The sequence below is a fragment of the Cheilinus undulatus genome, linkage group 2, assembly GCF_018320785.1.
Source record: "Cheilinus undulatus linkage group 2, ASM1832078v1, whole genome shotgun sequence".
NCBI lineage: Eukaryota > Metazoa > Chordata > Actinopteri > Labriformes > Labridae > Cheilinus > Cheilinus undulatus.
In genome coordinates this window covers 54,918,441-54,938,272 of record NC_054866.1, presented here as the reverse complement: position 1 = coordinate 54,938,272, position 19,832 = coordinate 54,918,441, and the positions used below count along the sequence as shown (strand labels likewise).

Sequence of the window (19,832 nt, the reverse complement as noted above, 5' to 3'; positions counted from 1 at the left end):
TTCCCTCCATGATCATGTTCAGAAGCTGACAACAAGGATGGATCAGCTGCACGTCATTTAGAGCTCAGTATTAAATCAAAATGAGGGGAAGAACAGAGAAAGGTGAACTTTTAGTAAAAACAGAACCCCTCATCCATGAGGCCGACTACAGGCCTTAAAGTCACACTTCTCTGTTAAACCAGATTTCAAACCTCCAAAACTCCATCAGCCTGCATCCGCTCTTTACCTCCAAACAAGCAGCCACTCAGAGAGATCAGCTGTTTTTATGTTGAACCTGGAAACAGCAGAATGAGGCGGATCTCTGCAGGAAACAGGAAATGTGACGAGTTGAGACCTGGAGCTGCAAACAGGACAGAAGTCAACAGGTTCAGCTGTAAACTTCACTGACTGGGTCGGAGTCGGTCGCTGAAGGGCTCTGCAGGTCAGTGATGTCAGTGGGGACTCTGGTCTCTCTGTCTCTGCTGAGACTTTAATATTCTCCTTCTGACGCTGCCATTGGCCACCAGACCCCAGAGAGCCTCAACGACAACGACACGACTGTTAGAGAAAACTTTGTAGAGTTTGAGATGACCTTTATGATGGACAAAGGGAACATCAACAGGATTCTGAGTCCTGATAAGGACTGACCACAGAGTCTGCTGGACCCCTAAAACACCATAAAATGGACCCTGATAAACCCAGAGAATGGGCCCTGATAAACCCAGAGAATGGACCCTGAAAATCCCAGAGAATGGATCCTGAAAAACCCAGAAAATGGGCCCTGATAAACCCAGAGAATGGGCCCTGATAAACCCAGAGAATGGGCCCTGATAAACCCAGAGAATGGGCCCTGATAATCCCGGAGAATGGACCCCGACAAACCCAGAGAATTGGCCCTGAAAATCCCAGAGAATGGACCTGATAATACCAGAGGATGGACCCTAATATACAAGAGAATGGACTCTGATAAACCCAGAGAATGGACCCTGATATACAAGAGAATGGGCCCTGATAATCCAAGAGAATGGACCCTGAGAAACCCAGAGAATGGACCCTGATATACAAGAGAATGGGCCCTGATAATCCAAGAGAATGGACCCTGAGAAACCCAGAGAATGGACCCTGATATACAAGAGAATGGGCCCTGATAATCCAAGAGAATGGACCCTGAGAAACAAGAGAATGGGCCCTGATAATCCAAGAGAATGGACCCTGATAATCCAAGAGAATGGGCCCTGATAAACCCAGAGAATGGGCCCTGATAAACCCAGAGAATGAACCCTGATAATCCCAGAGACATGGCCTTGATAATCCCAGAGAATGGACCCTGATAAACAAGAGAATGGACCCTGATAATCCCAGAGAATGGACCCTGATAATCCCAGAGAATGGACCCTGATAATCCCAGAGAATGGGCCCTGATAAACCCAGAGAATTGATCTTGATAATCCCAGAGAATTGGCCTTGAAAATCCCAGACAAGGGGCCCTGAAAATCCCAGAGAATGGACCCTGATAATCCCAGAGAATGGACCCTGATAATCCCAGAGATTGGGCCTTAATAATCCCAGAGAATGGACCCTGATAATCCCAGAGAATGGACCCTGATAATCCCAGAGAATGGACCCTGATAATCCCAGAGAATGGGCCTTGATAATCCCAGAGAATGGGCCCTGATAATCCCAGAGAATGGACCCAGAGAAACCAAGACAATGGGCCTTATTAATCCCAGAGAACAGACCCTGAAATACAAGAGAATGGACCCTGATAATCCCAGAGAATGGGCCCTGATAAACCCAGAGAATGGGCCCTGACAATCCCAGAGAATGGACCCTGAAAATCCCAGAGAATGGATCCTGAAAAACCCAGAAAATGGGCCCTGATAAACCCAGAGAATTGGCCCTGAAAATCCCAGAGAATGGACCTGATAATACCAGAGGATGGACCCTAATATACAAGAGAATGGACTCTGATAAACCCAGAGAATGGACCCTGATATACAAGAGAATGGGCCCTGATAATCCAAGAGAATGGACCCTGAGAAACCCAGAGAATGGACCCTGATATACAAGAGAATGGGCCCTGATAATCCAGGAGAATGGACCCTGAGAAACCCAGAGAATGGACCCTGATATACAAGAGAATGGGCCCTGATAATCCAAGAGAATGGACCCTGATAATCCAAGAGAATGGGCCCTGATAATCCAAGAGAATGGGCCCTGATAATCCAAGAGAATGGACCCTGAGAAACCCAGAGAATGGACCCTGAGAAACAAGAGAATGGGCCCTGATAATCCAAGAGAATGGACCCTGATAATCCAAGAGAATGGGCCCTGATAAACCCAGAGAATGGGCCCTGATAAACCCAGAGAATGAACCCTGATAATCCCAGAGACATGGCCTTGATAATCCCAGAGAATGGACCCTGATAAACAAGAGAATGGGCCCTGATAATCCCAGAGAATGGACCCTGATAATCCCAGAGAATGGGCCCTGATAATCCAAGAGAATTGATCTTGATAATCCCAGAGAATTGGCCTTGAAAATCCCAGACAAGGGGCCCTGAAAATCCCAGAGAATGGACCCTGATAATCCCAGAGAATGGACCCTGATAATCCCAGAGATTGGGCCTTAATAATCCCAGAGAATGGACCCTGATAATCCCAGAGAATGGACCCTGATAATCCCAGAGAATGGACCCTGATAATCCCAGAGAATGGGCCTTGATAATCCCAGAGAATGGGCCCTGATAATCCCAGAGAATGGACCCAGAGAAACCAAGACAATGGGCCTTATTAATCCCAGAGAACAGACCCTGAAATACAAGAGAATGGACCCTGATAATCCCAGAGAATGGGCCCTGATAAACCCAGAGAATGGGCCCTGACAATCCCAGAGAATGGACCCTGAAAATCCCAGAGAATGGATCCTGAAAAACCCAGAAAATGGGCCCTGATAAACCCAGAGAATTGGCCCTGAAAATCCCAGAGAATGGACCTGATAATCCCGGAGAATGGACCCCGACAAACCCAGAGAATTGGCCCTGAAAATCCCAGAGAATGGACCTGATAATACCAGAGGATGGACCCTAATATACAAGAGAATGGACTCTGATAAACCCAGAGAATGGACCCTGATATACAAGAGAATGGGCCCTGATAATCCAAGAGAATGGACCCTGAGAAACCCAGAGAATGGACCCTGATATACAAGAGAATGGGCCCTGATAATCCAAGAGAATGGACCCTGATAAACCCAGAGAATGGACCCTGATATACAAGAGAATGGGCCCTGATAATCCAAGAGAATGGACCCTGAGAAACCCAGAGAATGGACCCTGATATACAAGAGAATGGGCCCTGATAATCCAAGAGAATGGACCCTGAGAAACAAGAGAATGGGCCCTGATAATCCAAGAGAATGGACCCTGATAATCCAAGAGAATGGGCCCTGATAAACCCAGAGAATGGGCCCTGATAAACCCAGAGAATGAACCCTGATAATCCCAGAGACATGGCCTTGATAATCCCAGAGAATGGACCCTGATAAACAAGAGAATGGACACTGATAATCCCAGAGAATGGACCCTGATAATCCTAGAGAATGGACCCTGATAATCCCGGAGAATGGGCCCTGATAAACCCATAGAATTGATCTTGATAATCCCAGAGAATTGGCCTTGAAAATCCCAGACAAGGGGCCCTGAAAATCCCAGAGAATGGACCCTGATAATCCCAGAGAATGGACCCTGATAATCCCAGAGATTGGGCCTTAATAATCCCAGAGAATGGACCCTGATAATCCCAGAGAATGGGCCTTGATAATCCCAGAGAATGGGCCCTGATAATCCCAGAGAATGGACCCAGAGAAACCAAGACAATGGGCCTTATTAATCCCAGAGAACAGACCCTGAAATACAAGAGAATGGACCCTGATAATCCCAGAGAATGGACCCTGATAAACCAAGAGAATGGGCCCTGACAATCCCAGAGAATGGACCCAGAGAAACCAAGACAATGGGCCTTATTAATCCCAGAGAACAGACCCTGAAATACAAGAGAATGGACCCTGATAATCCCAGAGAATGGACCCTGATAAACCAAGAGAATGGGCCCTGACAATCCCAGAGAATGGACCTGATAATCCCAGAGAATGGACCCTGATAATCCCAGAGAATGGACCCTTATAATCCCAGGGAATTGACCCTGATAATCCCAGAGAATGGACACTGATAATCCCAGGGAATGGACCCTGATAATCCCAGAGAATGGATCCTGATAATCCCAGAGAATGGGCCTTATTAATCCTAGAGAATGGACCCTGATAAACCCAGAGAATTGGCCCTGAAAATCCCAGAGAATGGACCCTGATAAACCCAGAGACTGGACCCTGATAAACAAGAGAATGGACCCTGATAATCCCAGAGAATGGGTATCAAGGAACAAGACACAGAATGCTGGACACAACTGCAGGACACGGCAAGGTTCAGGCAAAATCAGAGTTTTAATGGGAAAAACAGGGTCGGTACACGGGTAGGCAGTTAAACTCCAGCAGAGGTACAAAATCGGCAGGCTAAGGCAAAGGTCCAAAGAACGAAAACAAGGTCGAGACGAGAAAGCTAAGATAATGAAAACAAAGCGCTGGGACGAGGACTATGAAGTGCAACGAACTAGCAGAGAACAGGTGAAAACCGGGTGCTAACATACTGTGGCTAATGAGTGCTAATGGTAAACAGCTGTGGTGATACGTGACAGAGGAAGCAAAACTGACGTGCAGACAAAGGGGTGCGTGATCACCAAAATAAAACCGGAAGTACTGAAACCGAGATGTAAGTGTGCAGAAAGTGACAGAAATTAAAGAAAGCAGAGGAAGACGGAGAGAGTGACCAGACAGAAATAGAGCACCAAGTGACAGACAGCAGACATGACAATGGGCCCTGATAAACAAGAGAATTGGCCCTGAAAATCCCAGAGAACAGACCCTGATATACAAGAGAATGGACCCTGATAAACCCAGAGACTGGACCCTGAAATACAAGAGAATGGACCCTGATAATCCCAGAGAATGGACCCTGATAATCCCAGAGAATGGACCCTGATATACAAGAGAATGGACCTTGATAATCCCAGAGAATGGACCCTGATATACAAGAGAATGGACCCTGATAATCCCAGAGAATGGGCCTTATTAATCCTAGAGAATGGACCCTGATAAACCCAGAGAATTGGCCCTGAAAATCCCAGAGAACAGACCCTGATATACAAGAGAATGGACCCTGATAAACCCAGAGACTGGACCCTGATAATCCCAGAGAATGGACCCTGATAATCCCAGAGAATGGACCCTGATAATCCCAGAGAATGGACCCTGATAATCCCAGAGAATGGACCCTGATATACAAGAGATTGGACCCTGATAAACCCAGAGAATGGGCCCTAAAAATCCCAGAGAATGGACCCTGATAATCCCAGAGAATGGACCCTGATATACAAGAGATTGGACCCTGATAAACCCAGAGAATGGGCCCTAAAAATCCCAGAGAATGGACCCTGATAATCCCAGAGAATGGACCCTGATATACAAGAGATTGGACCCTGATAAACCCAGAGAATGGGCCCTGATAAACCCAGAGAATTGGCCCTAAAAATCCAAGAGAATGGACCCCGATAAACCCAGAGAATGGACCCCGATAAACCCAGAGATTGGACCATGATATACCCAGAGAATGGGCCCTGATAAACCCAGAGAATGGACTCTGATAAACAAGAGAATTGGCCCTCCAGGTGCAATGGATTGCTTACAAACCAATAGGGTGTCGGAATGGTATTACATTTATAGTTCTCATCAAACTACAATCAAATTCACTCTCTTCGGATGGCGCGATTTATCAGGATAGGTTTTTGTTGTTTTTTGTGTGTATTTTTGAACGGTAACAAGTCGAAATGAAAACAAGCTGAAATGAAATAGGAGTAACAAGGCTAATTTTAAAATGTAAGTTGTAGAAAGTACAGATAATTGCGTGAAAATGTAGGGATTAGAAGTAAAAAGTTGGCTGAAAAATAATGACTCCAGTAAAGTATAGATACCCAAAATTTATGTTTAAGTACTTGACACCTCTGTTGACATCTATGTAGCCATGGCAAGACATCGTAGTCACTTGTTCTCATGCTGGCTCGCCTTCTTCTCCGGTGCTGATTCATTCGTCTCGTGTAAAGAACGACATGCTGGACAGCTCGCTGCTCTTAACGCCCCAAAGCAAAAGCAGAACTCCCAGAACAGCATAAATGTTTCACTGTTGTGTGGTAAAAAGATGAGAGGTTATGGATTTCCAGTTTCGTCTTTTTCTACGTCTCCTTTTTCCATCAGTGCTCTTCTTTTGAGATGACTACACCCCAAATGTTTGACTTTATGTGGTTATCTAGACAGTTTAATGGGAAAGCGAGCCAACCACAGGAAAGAGCAACAATGTTGGAATTTAAGCCTCGATGTGAACTGAGTCCTCTGGATAATCAGGTGTGAAAACGACCTTGGACCCATTTCCAGCTGGAGTAACACAGCCCCACAGCATGATGCTGCCACCACCACGTTCACTGTGGGTTTGGTGCTCTGTTGTTTCTGAGATACCTTTTGGAATTATGAAAAACTTCAACCCAGGTTTCATCAGACCATCAAACATTTTCCCACAGGCTGTTGGGAGACTTCTAACGTGTTTTTGCTGAATTAAGCCGGGCTGTGATGTTTTTCTTCGTAAGTAAAGGCCTCTGTTTCGCCACCCTACCTCCCAGCCCAGACATCTGAAGATTGTTGTCACATGTACTACTTATCCAGGACCTGCCAGCCTAAACATTGGGTTCAGAAAAACAATTCCCATAAAAAAAGCTATTAAAATCCTGCTGTTAAAATCAGTTTATTTGAAGCTGACTGATGAATAAATGATACATGAAACAGTCTGAGTTTGTTTTGCCTTTTTTATATTAATGTTAGAAAAATGTATACTGGAGCTTTTATAGATAAAAAGTGTCTGTACTGGTGAGACTGGCCCTGTATTTACCCGTATCAGACCAATATCATGTATTACAGTACACCCCTACTTGTGGATGAGCCTCGTTCATGTGGTTTCAGGATGCAGAGTGGCAGACACTCACTAATGCTGCTGAGATTATGGAGGACTGAAATGATGGCTGTTACCTAGGTAACTACACCTGGGTGGCCTATGTAGCTGCTCACTGCTGGCACCTATTAGAGAAATACTCTGTTGTCAACAGGCACCCTTACCCATGAGTGAGCTACTGCAGGAATGATCCAGACTTCTGTCGTGTCCTGAGATCAGTTCTTTTCAAATGTTTGGTTTTGTGACTAAAAAATCAAACTTGGTTTTTAAAGTCATGCAGAATTTTCCCTGCATAATGAGAGAGAAACTGACAGTGTTTCAGTGTCATTCAGCAGACGCTTCTCTCCTGAGTACATCTGAGACACAGACAGGAGTTCATGGCATCAAAGACCAAGGGTCCACCCTGGGTACTGATTATGCCCAGACCAGGACTTAAATCTCCCAGTCCTCTGTACTGAAACCCATGTAAACCACAGGGCCACCAGCCGCCGTACACATTTGTGAGATTAATATTTTCTGTGCTGGACCTCAGGCCTATTCTGGATAAATGAACCCAATACATGTTCACAGATCCTCATCAGAAGGGAGGAGGGTTAAGGAGGTCATGGTGCAGAGCAAAGCAGGCTTAAATACTGGTGTGGGCTGTATACGGTTCTCAAGACTGTTAAAGTAGGAAAATACCAAAATGTCTTGTCAGTTTACTTTGGTTTACTAGTTTGCCTTGGCAGCCTGCCCAAGTATAACATGGGAAACACTGGATTTAACAAAAATGAACATTTAGATACAATAACAAAGCACCATGGGTTTAAAACAGGTCAGATTCATAAAACCTTTAAGCCTAAAAGCACACTTTCAACCAAAAATGAGAGTCTTGCATTTGGTCTGGATTTTGGGCGGTTTGGGTCCGTATATCAGAGGGTTGACCAGAGGCTGGTAGATGAGGAAGTATAATGACAAAAAGACTCGCAGATTTTTAGGAACACTGTAGATATCAAACCTTGCCTGCACTCCTTCCAGAGAAAAGCCAAAAATAAAGTGGAAAAGAGAAGCAAGATGAGGCATGCAGGTGCTGAAGGCTTTCTGTCTGGTCTGTTTGGAGCAACGAAAACAAACTTTGAAGATCCTGGTGTAAGAATACAGGAGTGGAGTTATGTGGCATAAAGTTAGGACTAAGGCAGTAATTAACTCAGTGAAATTGCTGACTGGGGTGCCATAGCATGCCAGTTTTAAAATGGAGTTAAAATCACAGTATAGTCTGTTGATATCAGTGCCCCACAACTCTAAAGGCACAGCCAGTGAGATTAAAGCACAGTCTATCAGAAGAGGAATCAGCCAGCTCACTGCAATGAGAGACAAGACTCTGTTAGTGGTCATTCGTGTGTTATACTGCAGAGGAAAGCAGATAGAGAGGTATCGGTCGTAAGACATGACGGTCAGTATCCGGAACTCCACACCTCCATAAGAGTACAAACAGAAGACCTGCAGGTAACAAGCGTGCTTGGGTTTAAGCGTCCTTGGGTTTCTTAAAAGGCGCTATATAAATTCAAGATATTATTATTATTATTATTAACAGAGGGAAGGAGAAATGGTGTGAATGTCTGAGAGAATCTGAACCATCAGACGGAAAAACAGCCCTGTACTACCATACAGCTCATTAACAAACAGGCTGCACAGAAACATGTACATGGGTTCATGTAAGCTTCTGTTTAAAACGATGACCACAACAAGCAGAACATTAGAAAGAACTATGAACAGATAGAGGAGCAGAACAGTGATAAAATACAGATTTCAGCTGTCCACTGTGGAAGTAAGCAGTGAATGTGAAGGAAGAAATCTGAGAGGAGTTTCCCATCATCCTTCTACCACCTTTGGTAACAGTCATCACTGTTAAAGGGGAAGAAAATCAGTGTAGAGCACTGTCTCGCTTTCTTGGTGCCCTAGCCGACTTCATGACATTGCACCAACAAGCCTGAGACAAATGATGAAGTTACTCTCACTAATATCGGAATGACAGTTATTTCTCATTTTTAACGTCCTCTATGGTGTGAGGACCTTATTGGGCCCAAACCTAAACAGGGTCATTTCTTCTTAAGAAGTTCTGCGCTGTAGCTATTTGTGAACTCTAGACTCTTCGGGAACAATCAGAGTGAATGTTAAGAGGTGAACTAGTTCACAGAAGTCCTGGTTCAGTAAGGGTTTGGATCGCATGGTTGGGTTCACCTGGGAATTATGACCATAAAGTCAGAGATTTTCAAGGTTTCCCTCATTTATTATTTCTGACTGTCAGCAGTACTTAACATTTGTTATAACTAATAAAAACCAGGAAATAAACACTTTAATGTGTCCTGATTTTAAATGAACAAATCAAATGTGAAAAAGCAGATGGAAGTGTGAGTTTTAGAGGAATGATTTATGAAGTTTATCATGACACCATCACTAAAGCCAGGCGTACACTCCTTAGAGGATGCTCCAGAGCTACTGTTACATGTAAAGGTGTGTAAATAAAGGAGCTTGTCACTCAGAGCCGGTGTATTCAGCAGCTGTGCATACATTGAACTGCAGGATGTCAACACATGGGCAGGCATAAGATCATAACATAACAGGTCTTGTCCACTAGGGGGAGCTGTTGACTAATCGATTACAAGACACCGTGTAACATCTACTTAGTGATCATTTTGACAGCTATTTTGGAATTGAGTCTTTATTTTTAGTCAAACCATGTACTACTTTAGTCTAAATCTGGTGCCAATCATAGTAGAGTGTTCTCAGCACTCTTTAAACCTGGGGTCCCTGCTTTCTACAGCTGAGAGGCAGAAGAGATACATAGATGTGAGTTATGATGGATTTACCCACAGCAGAGAAATATCATGGATTTTAAATTACAATCGAAATAACACTGTTCCAGTCTCCTTGAAATCCATGACAGTTTTTGACATGAAAGATCTGTGTTTGTGTCTTTTGTCGATGACATTGACGCTGCTGCTAATACCATACATGACTACCTGATGCTTTCCCCGTCCTTTCCACCAGATGGCACCACTGTCTCAGCTCGGATCGCATCCAGCCTTGCTGATATTTCTAAATGGATGAGGGAACGTCACCTTCAGCTCAACCTGTCCAAGACCGAGCTTTTTATCATTCCAGCCAATCCCACTGTGGAACCTCAGATCAGTATCCAGCTTGGTTAAAATAATCTCATGCCCACTAAGTCTGCCCCACTAAGTGTCATGATTGATGACCAGCTAACCTTCAAGGTTCATGTGGCCTTGATTGCTCGGTCCTGCTGGCAGAACATCAACACAGTTCTTGGTACCAGCTCTTGTAATATGACGCATCGACTACGGTAACTCATTACTGGCAGACCTCCCTGCCTGCACAGTTAAACCTCTGCAGGTGATCCAGAATGCAGTGGCACGTCTGGTCTTCAACCAACCCCAGAGAGATCATATCACGCTTCTGTTCATCTCTCAGCTCCATCAAACTCAAAACTGTAATCATTGATTACAAAGCAGAATCTAAAACTGCCCCTGTTTACCTGGAGTCCCCCGTCCTTCTATCCCGCTACGCTCAGCCAGCAAAAGGCCATGGTACTTCCTGTCAGAGCCCGACTCTTCTCCTCTGTGGTAGAATGAGTCTTAAGACAGCCTTACACTTAACCACATTTCCAGCAGTCGCAGCTCGCCCCCGTTGTCTCAGTCGTTAGGAGTAAGTCGGTCATAAGACTCGATTTGAGCAGTTTTAAGGTGGGCTTTCTTAAGTCTTGGCGTTATGATAATATCAAACGTGTTTGATATTGTTGTCAGTTTTTAGTCTGGTTGTATGCTTATTGTGTTTCTCAGTGATGCGACCGTCGTCCACGAGCAATGGGAGCCAGTGTTGTGCATAAGCACAATATTCACTTCATTCTTCAGAATATGAATGTGAGCGTAGATCATTCTAGAGCCACTGAGAACTCATGAGATTAAAAACATTTCTGCTCAGAGCTGCAGTCAGATCTCTGCACCGCTGTTTGTGTGTTTGTCTGTAGATTTATACCAGGCTGACATGACAGCAACGGTAAACTGCCACTGGGATTTTCAAAGTAAAAGCCCGATCAGTTTGTTTCTGTGGCTGTGACTCATATTGTCTCATATGGTACTTTTATTCTGAAGTGTTTCTGGGATAGTTCCTCGGTTGTTGCAATAACATTGCGAAGTTCCTTCTGTGTTTAACTTTCCTTTTGTTTCTACTCGATGTTTGATTTAAAACATCTGATTATAAGAGATATCAACTCAAATGTGATCTCCATCTCCTTCTACATCTTGTTCTCTGCTCAAAATTGTCATTGTGAATTTCCGCCAGATGCATGATGGGAAATAATCTCAAAAGGAATCATATTCTAATCTTGTAGCTAGTGACCACCAATCTTTACAAAATCTCAGTCTGAGACTAAAAACTGTGCGGCTTGCTGACAAATTGTCTCTAGATGTGAGAGGGTCTCAGATGTCAGTCTTTAATACCAGCCCAGACCAACAACTGATGGACAGAACACACCATCAGCACCTTCAGCACTACATCTCTCATACTTCCCTCCATGGACAGGAAGGCTCCAGTGTAATGGTTTTAAAGGTAACCATGTGAAGTGGTGACTTTCAGTGGAATGTATCTGTAGGAGTCCCTGTCTCAGCAGCTTAGGAAAAGATCCCTGCAGATGCCTCTGCAATCCACTAGGGCCTAGGCACCAACCTCAGAGTGAGGACCTTATTGAAATCAAAGGAATTAATATTTTTTATTTAAAAACTGTCCCCAGTGGAAATAGTCATCTGCTAGTGGTTTCATGCACAGGGGCCCCAGACATGAGAAAGGGAACTGGGTAAGAGCTGCATGCATGAAAATCAGTGCACGTATCTATCAGGTCTAGATGAAAAAAGTCTCTCGAGACCATCTTCTAAAATGTACAGGAAATGCCCTACAAACAGATAAAGATCAAATATTTAATTTTTCACTGGTTGGACAAAGTACTAGTCTGGGAGATTTTATCTGAATGACTCCAGAATTTTTATTGTCAATCTAGACAAGATAGAGACCTGAAGGTGTGCAAACATGGACTTTCCACCACAGGCTGTAGCTGTGATCGAGACCCAAACTTGGTCTTATTTCAGCGCTGGTTATTTCAGTGTTTTCTGACATATAATACTGTCAAACCTTTTAGTGCTGATGTCTCTCATCACCAAACTTCACAAGGATGATCACACATGCATCAATATCATTACTTTGTCACAGCGCCCCCTACTGCCAAGAGAACATTTCTTCCTTTGATTTTTGATTTTTCCCTTTAAACATTCAGCCCTCACACCAGTCAGTGTAGGCTTATGCATACAGATCAACATCAGACCTACAGTAATGGCTGAAGGTGTTGGCACCCCTGGAATTTTTTCCAGAAAATACACCATTTCTCCCAGAAATTGTTGCAATTACAAATGTTTTTGGTAAACACATCTTTATTTCCTTTATGTGCATTGGAACAACACAAAAAACAGAAGAAAAAAGACAAAATTGACATAATTTTACACAAAAATAAAAAAAGGGGCCAGACAAAATTGTTGGCACCTTCAACTTAATATCTGGTTGCACACCCGTGGGAAAAAAAACTGAAACCAATCGCTTCTATAACCATCAACAAGCTACTTACACCTCTCAACTGGAATTGTGGACCACTCTTCTTTTGCAAACTGCTCCAGGTCTCAGATTTGAAGGGTGCTTCTTGCAACAGCAATTTTGAGATCTCTTCATAGGTGTTCATTGGGATTTAGATCCGGACTCATTGCTGGCCACTTCAGAACTCTCCAGCTTTGTCTCCAACCATTTCTTGGTGATTTTTGAGGTATATTTGGGGTCATTGTCCTGCTGGAATACCCATGACCTCTGACCCAGACCCAGCTTTCTGACACTAGGCCCTACATTGTAGCCCAAAATCTTTTGATAGTCTCCAGATTTCATGATTCCTTGCACACAGTCAAGGCACCCAGTGCCAGAGGCAGCAAAACAAGTCCAAAACATCCTTGAACCTCCACCATGTTTGACTGTAGGTACTGTGTTCTTTTCTTTGTAGGCCTCGTTCTGTTTTCTGTAAACAGTAGAATGGCGTGCTTTTCCAAAAAGCTCTACCTTAGTCTCATCTGTCCACAAATGTTCTCCCAGAAGGATTGAGGCTTACTCAGGTACATTTTTGCAAACTCCAGTCTGGCTTTTTTATGTCTCTTTGTCAGCAGTGGGGTTCTCCTCGGTCTCCTGCCATAGCGCTTCATCTCATTCAGATGACCACGTATGGTCCCAGCTGACACTTTTGCACCCTGAGTCTGCAGGACAGCCTGAATTTGTGTGGAAGTTGACTGAGGATGTTTATCCACCATTCCAACTATCCTGCGTTGCATTCTTTTGTCAATTTTTCTCTTCCATCCATGTCCAGGGAGATTAGCCACAGCTCCGTGGGTTATAAACTTCTTGATTATATTACACACAGTGGACAAAGGAATTTCAAGATCTCTGGAGATGGTCTTTAACCTTGAGATTGTTCATATTTTTCCACAATTTGCTCCTTAAGTCCTCAGACGATTCTGGGCTCTTCTTTTTCTCTTCTCCATGCTTGGTGTGACACACACAGGCACACAACACAAAAGTTGAGTCAACTTTTAGACATTTTAACTGGCTTCAGGTGTGATTTCTAGACTGCCAGCACCTGTTACTGCCACAGGTGAGTTTAAATGAGCATCACATGCTGGAAATAAAATGAATTACCCACAGTTTTAAAAGAGTGCCAATCATTTTGCCTTCTTTTGAGTTTTGTGTAAAATTATCTCAATCTTGTCTTTTTTCCTCTGTTTTTTTGTGTTGTTCCAATCCGCATAAATAAACAAACATGTGTATACCAAAAACATTCGTGACTGCAACAATTTCTGGGACAAATGGTGTATTTTCTGGAAAAATTCCAGGGGTGCCAATAATTTCGTCCATGACACTAACTGTAGTCTAGACAGTCTAGTTAGAAGATGTTATCTTCTGTTTGAATGGTAGTTTTTATTCATCTTTGATTTTCCTGATTTGTTCTTCTGGATGATAACACTTTTCCTCTAGGTCTAAAGAAGATTCTCAGATCCTAGACGTCACGTTTACTCGGCCAGAGAAAGGTCAGTGGTAACTTTATGAAACAATAACTCAAACAAATGTCATTGTTGTAGTTTTGTCCTGGGACTGACGTGTTCTTTCATCATGTTTACAGTAACTTTGATGGTAATGAGCCTCAGAGGAGATCCTCTCTTCATCAGTGTTTTCTATCTGTGGCTCTACACCAGACCAGACCCTGGAGACGTCTGTGTGGACTCTTGGACACCATGGAGATGGTAGCCTGCTTCACAAACATCTTAATTAGCTCCATCTCCCAGGGGTTATTCATTGAATCCTCAATTTGATTCCTTTTAGCATTTAACAAAAAAAATGACTGATAAAACACCAACAAAGTCTAAAGTCACATTCATATTTCAGATCTTGTCTAAAGATGAGTAACTAAACCCAGTCCAGAGATGGTACCGAGACCAACACATCCAGTACCTACCAAACCAAAGTCCAGCACAGGGACCATGTCAATAGTACTGATTATCACTAATATCAGGAAAAAGCCAAACGACCCGACTACTCTAGTGTCTGTCATGGAAAGAGTTTCTGTGTGTGTGTATATATATATATATATATATATATATATATATATATATATATATATATATATATATATATACAGTGCTTAACAAATTTATTAGACCACCCTAACCCTAACCAAAGTAAGGTTTATGCAACAGCTGCCCTAAATTGACAACATTGGTTATTACCAAAATAATTTTTAATGTTTTTGCAATTGTTAATACACCAATATGTAGAAGCTCTTTAACCCACATGATATTTTTGATGCTGAAATATGGTTATTATTGTTATCCATAAATTTTAAAATTTCTGATTTACAAAAAAAACCCTGAAAAAATAAAGCACATTATTATTTCTTGATTAATATGTCAAATTATAGTTATTTATTGCATTTCAGAACAGAAAAATGAGTTTTAGTGTTTGAATGTTGTGCTTGATTAATTTCTGACTTCTCAGAGAAGCCCAGTGAGCCGGCTCAAATTCGGGTGAATTCAGTTTGAAATTCCTCATTCCTTTTCAAAATGGTAAAACGTGGAGAGCTGACTGAAAATGAAAGAGTCCGCATTAAAGCACTTCATGATGCTGGATGGTCTCTGAGACAAATATGACAGGTGGTCTAATAAATATGCTAAGCATATATATATATATATATATATATATATCTTTCACGAGCAGTTGTCTGCAGATATTCTGATCCATGGAGTCAAATGTTAGTCCAGTGTCAGTGAAAGTTGTCCAGTCAGGAATACAATCCTGGTTAGCTTGCTCTGAGTGTTAAGAGGTTAAACACCAAATACAAAAAGTAAATTAAACTAAAAAGTAAAAGAAATTAAGATTTAAATGCATTTCTAGTCTGTGTAAGTGTGTTGATCGTATGGTTGATGTGATCAGGGTAGACCAGATCAGAGAGGAGCTGAGATATTTGTAAAATCAAACTCTAAAAACTCCATTTATTCAGTCTGGCTTTTATGTACTTTACAATTTTGATGACTGTTAGTTCTCTCACAATCATTGTTGTGTTTAATTCTAATTCTTATTTTATTCTCATTTCAACTTTTATTCTAGGGTCTTTAGGATTTTTCTTGTCTTTAGTTATGAACATCTGCTCCCTTTATTTCCATGTTGCTAGACTTTTAATTATTTGGTATTTTTAACCTTTTATTGTTGTTTTATTTGACAAATTTTAATGCATCTTAATTTGGTAATTCTTTCTTTTATTGCTTTGCCTTTTATCTCAGTCTATTTTTATTTTAGTTATCTTTTTATAGTCATCCATCTATTAATTTATTTGATTTATTTTGGTAAATTCACCCATCATTTTACCTTGTTTGTCCTTTAAATCTAAAGAGTAAGAATGACAAATAATACTCATGCACAGTTCTGCACAATCTGGTAAAGTAACATTACAATTACAATATAATCATGAATGGAAGCAGGCTTTCAAAATAACTTCATGTTTTTAATAGAATAAATTTTTTCATTTTTAAATAAGGTTTTTTCTATAGAGTAATAGTGTCTATTTTAAAGGTAAAGGCCTTTCTGCTGGCATTTCTGCAAACCTCTAAACACTAATAGAACTGCAGCCTTTCATCAGATAATAACTGCATTTGTGATCATTGGTGCAGCACTGCTCAGATAAAGTAGACAGAATGTCCTAAAGTACTCTCCTCAGGTTATTCTCAGGGCTGACCTCTCAGGTTTATGTCGTCACACAAACAGACTTTTCTCTCATCAACACTTTATTTGGTTTTCAATTGGACAGAAAAACATGAGTGAATTAATGGTCCAGAAGCATCCGTGTAAGGACAGGGCTGATCCTGATCTGATGAAATCTAAGAGAGATTCAGTGTCAGTCAGACTCTCTGGGACTCCCTGAAGAACAGGCTTTTACAGACCATCCGTATTTTGGACATCTTCAGACCGTACAGTAAAGGGTTAACGAGCGGCTGGCCCGTCAGCCAGTACAACGATAAGAATATACGCAGCATGTTTGGTAGGTTGTAGAGGTTGAACCTGCTCTGGACTATCTCAAAGAAACACCCGGAGGAGAAGTTGATCAGTGAGGCCAGGTGAGGCGTGCAGGTGCTCACCGCTTTCTGCCTGGTCTGCTTGGATCCAGAGAAGCAGACTTTAAGGATCCTGATGTAGGTGTAAATAATCAGAACGATGAGTCCAAATATCACCGTGAACATGTGACTCAGCCCAAAGACGTTGTTGAGCGTGGTGTCAGAGCACGCCAGCTTGACTACCAGGTAGTTATCACAGTAGACTTTGTTGATGACATTCCCGCACAGCTGCAGAGGGAAGGTCAGGCCGAACACGATGACGGCATTGATGAAGAGCGGGTACAACCATATCAGAACAGTGAGCCCGGCAATCTTATTGGGCGTCATTCGTGTGTTATATTGGAGAGGATAACAGATGGCGAGGTATCGGTCGTAAGACATGATGGCTAAGGTCAGAAACTCGATACCTCCATAAGAATACAAACAGAAGATCTGCAGGAAGCAGATCGGCAGCGAGACGGTGTGGACGTCAGAGAGAGTCTGCACCAGGAGGAGAGGGAACAAACCCGTACTACCGTAGAGCTCATTCACAAACAGGCTGCACAGGAAGATGTACATGGGCTCATGGAGGCTCCGGTTCACACAGATCAGAGCGATGAGGAACGAATTAGCACAGATGATGGAGACATAAAATGCCAGGATGGTGAGGAAGTACAAGTATTTCAAAACACCGCTGTCAAAGTACGCCCCAAGACTGAAGAAAGAGACGAGAGTGGAGTTTATCATGACTCAGCTCTTCATGCAGCAGAGAGCATCATTGAGTGAGGAGCACGTTGAGCAATAAAGCTCTGCTGGACAGCCTGAGAAAAGTTCAACAGAGGAAACAAGGACAGAGGAAACAAGGACAGTTCAACATGAACAACTGAAGGACAGAAAATCTGTTAGTCTTAAGCACAGAGATAATCAGACAACACATGAACATTTCTTCCTTACAGTCAGAGAATCAGTCCCAACATGGATCCACTCTCTGCTGGTTCACCCCCTCCTACTGAACCTCCTCTCACCACACGCAACATTTATCCTTCCCTCCTGCTCTGGCGCCGTCTCCTCATCCATCCTACAGGGACGCACGCAGAGAAAATGACGAGACCAAGGATAGAGGAAACGAGGGCAGAGGAAACAAGGATAGAGGAAACAAAGACTGAGGGAGCTAGGACAAAGGAGACAAAGATGGAGGGAACAAGGACAGAGGGAACTAGGACAGATTGAACAAGGAGAGAGAAAATGAGGACGGAGGAGTCAAGGACAGAGGAAACAAAGATGGAGGGAGCAAGGACAGAGGGAGCAAGGACTGAAAAAATGAGGACTGAGGAGCCAAGGACAGAGGAAATTAAGATGGCGGGAGCAAGGACAGAGGGAACAAGGACAGAGAAAATGAGGACAGAGGAAACAAAGATAGAGGGAGCAAGGACAGAGGAACAAGGATATAGGACACAAAGTCAGAGGAAACAAGGACAGAGTAGACAAAGACAGAGGAAGCAAGGACAGAGGGAACAAGGAAGGAGTGAACAAGGACAGATGAAATGAGGACGTAGGAGTCAAGGACAGAGGAAATAAAGATGGGGGGAGCAAGGACGAAGGGGATAGGGACTAAGGAAACAAAAACAGAGGGAGCAAGGACAGAGGAGACAAAGATGGAGGAAGCAAGGACAGAGGGAACAAGGTCACAGAAAATGAAGACAGAGGAGTCAAGGACAGAGGAATCAAAGATGGACGGAGCAAGGACAGAGGGAAAAAGGACAGAGGAGACAAGGTCAGAGGAAACAAGGACAGAGGGAACAATGACAGAGGGAGCAAGGACAGAGGGAGCCAGGACAGAGGGAACAAGGGCAGAGAAAATGAGGACGGAGGAGTCAAGAACAGAGGAAACAAAGATGGAGGGAGAAAGGACACAGGGAACCAGGAGTAAGGAAACAAAAACAGAGGGAGCAAGGACAGAGGAGACAAACATGAAGGGAACAAGGACAGAGGAAACAAAGATGGTGGGAGCAAGGACAGAGGGAGCAAGGACAGAGGTAACAAGGACAGAGAAAATGAGGACGTAGGAGTCAAGGACAGAGGAAACAAAGATAGGGGAGCAAGGACACAGGGAACAGGGACAGAGGAAACAAAAACAGAGGGAGCAAGGACAGAGAAGACAAAGATGTAGGAAGCAAGGAAGGAGCGAACAAGGACAGAGAAAATGAGGATGGAGGAGTCAAGGATAGAGGAAACAATCATGGAGGGAGCAAGGACAGCGGAGACAAGGTCAGAGGAAACAAAGTTTCTAAAATAATCAATAATTTTCATGGTTTTTAGTCCTGTAAATGCCAGTTTGAATACTTGGTGTACATGACTATTGTAAAGCATAGCTGATGGGGGGCTTGGGTATGTTTTAAATTCTATTCTTGGATGTGCCATAGATTAAATCAAACTTGACTTTGATGCATGTTTTTTTTATATTGTCTGACTTAACCCTGAGTATCCATTGGTGGACAGCTGAATCTCAGCTACGGTAAAATATAAGCAGGACGTCTGTGATGTCAGCCATTCTTTTAGACAAGAACAGTCAAATGGATGACTTTAAGTGGATACACCTAGATGGCGCTATTTTCACATCATAAGCCTATAAATGAAATAAATTTAATTTCTTAGTGGTGAATAACAGTAATGCTATTTTACAATTTCAGTGGGAAAAAAGTTTATTTTCACATCAGAATTATGTAATGTACCGGTCTCTGAACACTTCTTCTTTAACACAACCCTTTCCACTCCTAATGACAAGCAAGATACTGTTATGGTGACTCGAAACATTAACAACTGTGCCATTGAAAAATTCTCAAGTCTTGTCAACACTCTTCCTCCTTCCACTTCCAGCTCCCCTGATGGCCTTGTGAAAGGTTTTAATGATAAACTTAAAGTCTCGATTGACACAGTAGCTCCTATTCAAACAAAAAGAAAGAAATTAATCTCAAAACAACCATGGAAAACAGCTACCATTTGTCAGTTAAAAAGAAACTGCCGG

General features: G+C 42.8%; 1 protein-coding gene and 1 pseudogene across 1 annotated transcript; both read right to left on the bottom strand.

Annotated features, from left to right (window-relative positions):
• Positions 1 to 7,940: 7,940 nt before the first annotated feature.
• LOC121517339 lies at positions 7,941 to 8,970 on the bottom strand (annotated as a pseudogene).
• Positions 8,971 to 16,615: 7,645 nt separating this feature from the next.
• On the bottom strand, positions 16,616 to 17,554 carry LOC121517329 (olfactory receptor 11A1-like). The gene has a single exon (XM_041799037.1). The coding sequence runs from the start codon at positions 17,552 to 17,554 to the stop codon at positions 16,616 to 16,618; it is 939 nt and encodes a 312-aa protein (XP_041654971.1).
• Positions 17,555 to 19,832: the final 2,278 nt, after the last annotated feature.

Bases quoted from the DNA above. Each gene is read 5' to 3' on its own strand.
- LOC121517329 (XM_041799037.1), bottom strand. From the start codon at position 17,554: ATGATAAACTCCACTCTCGTCTCTTTCTTCAGTCTTGGGGCGTACTTT.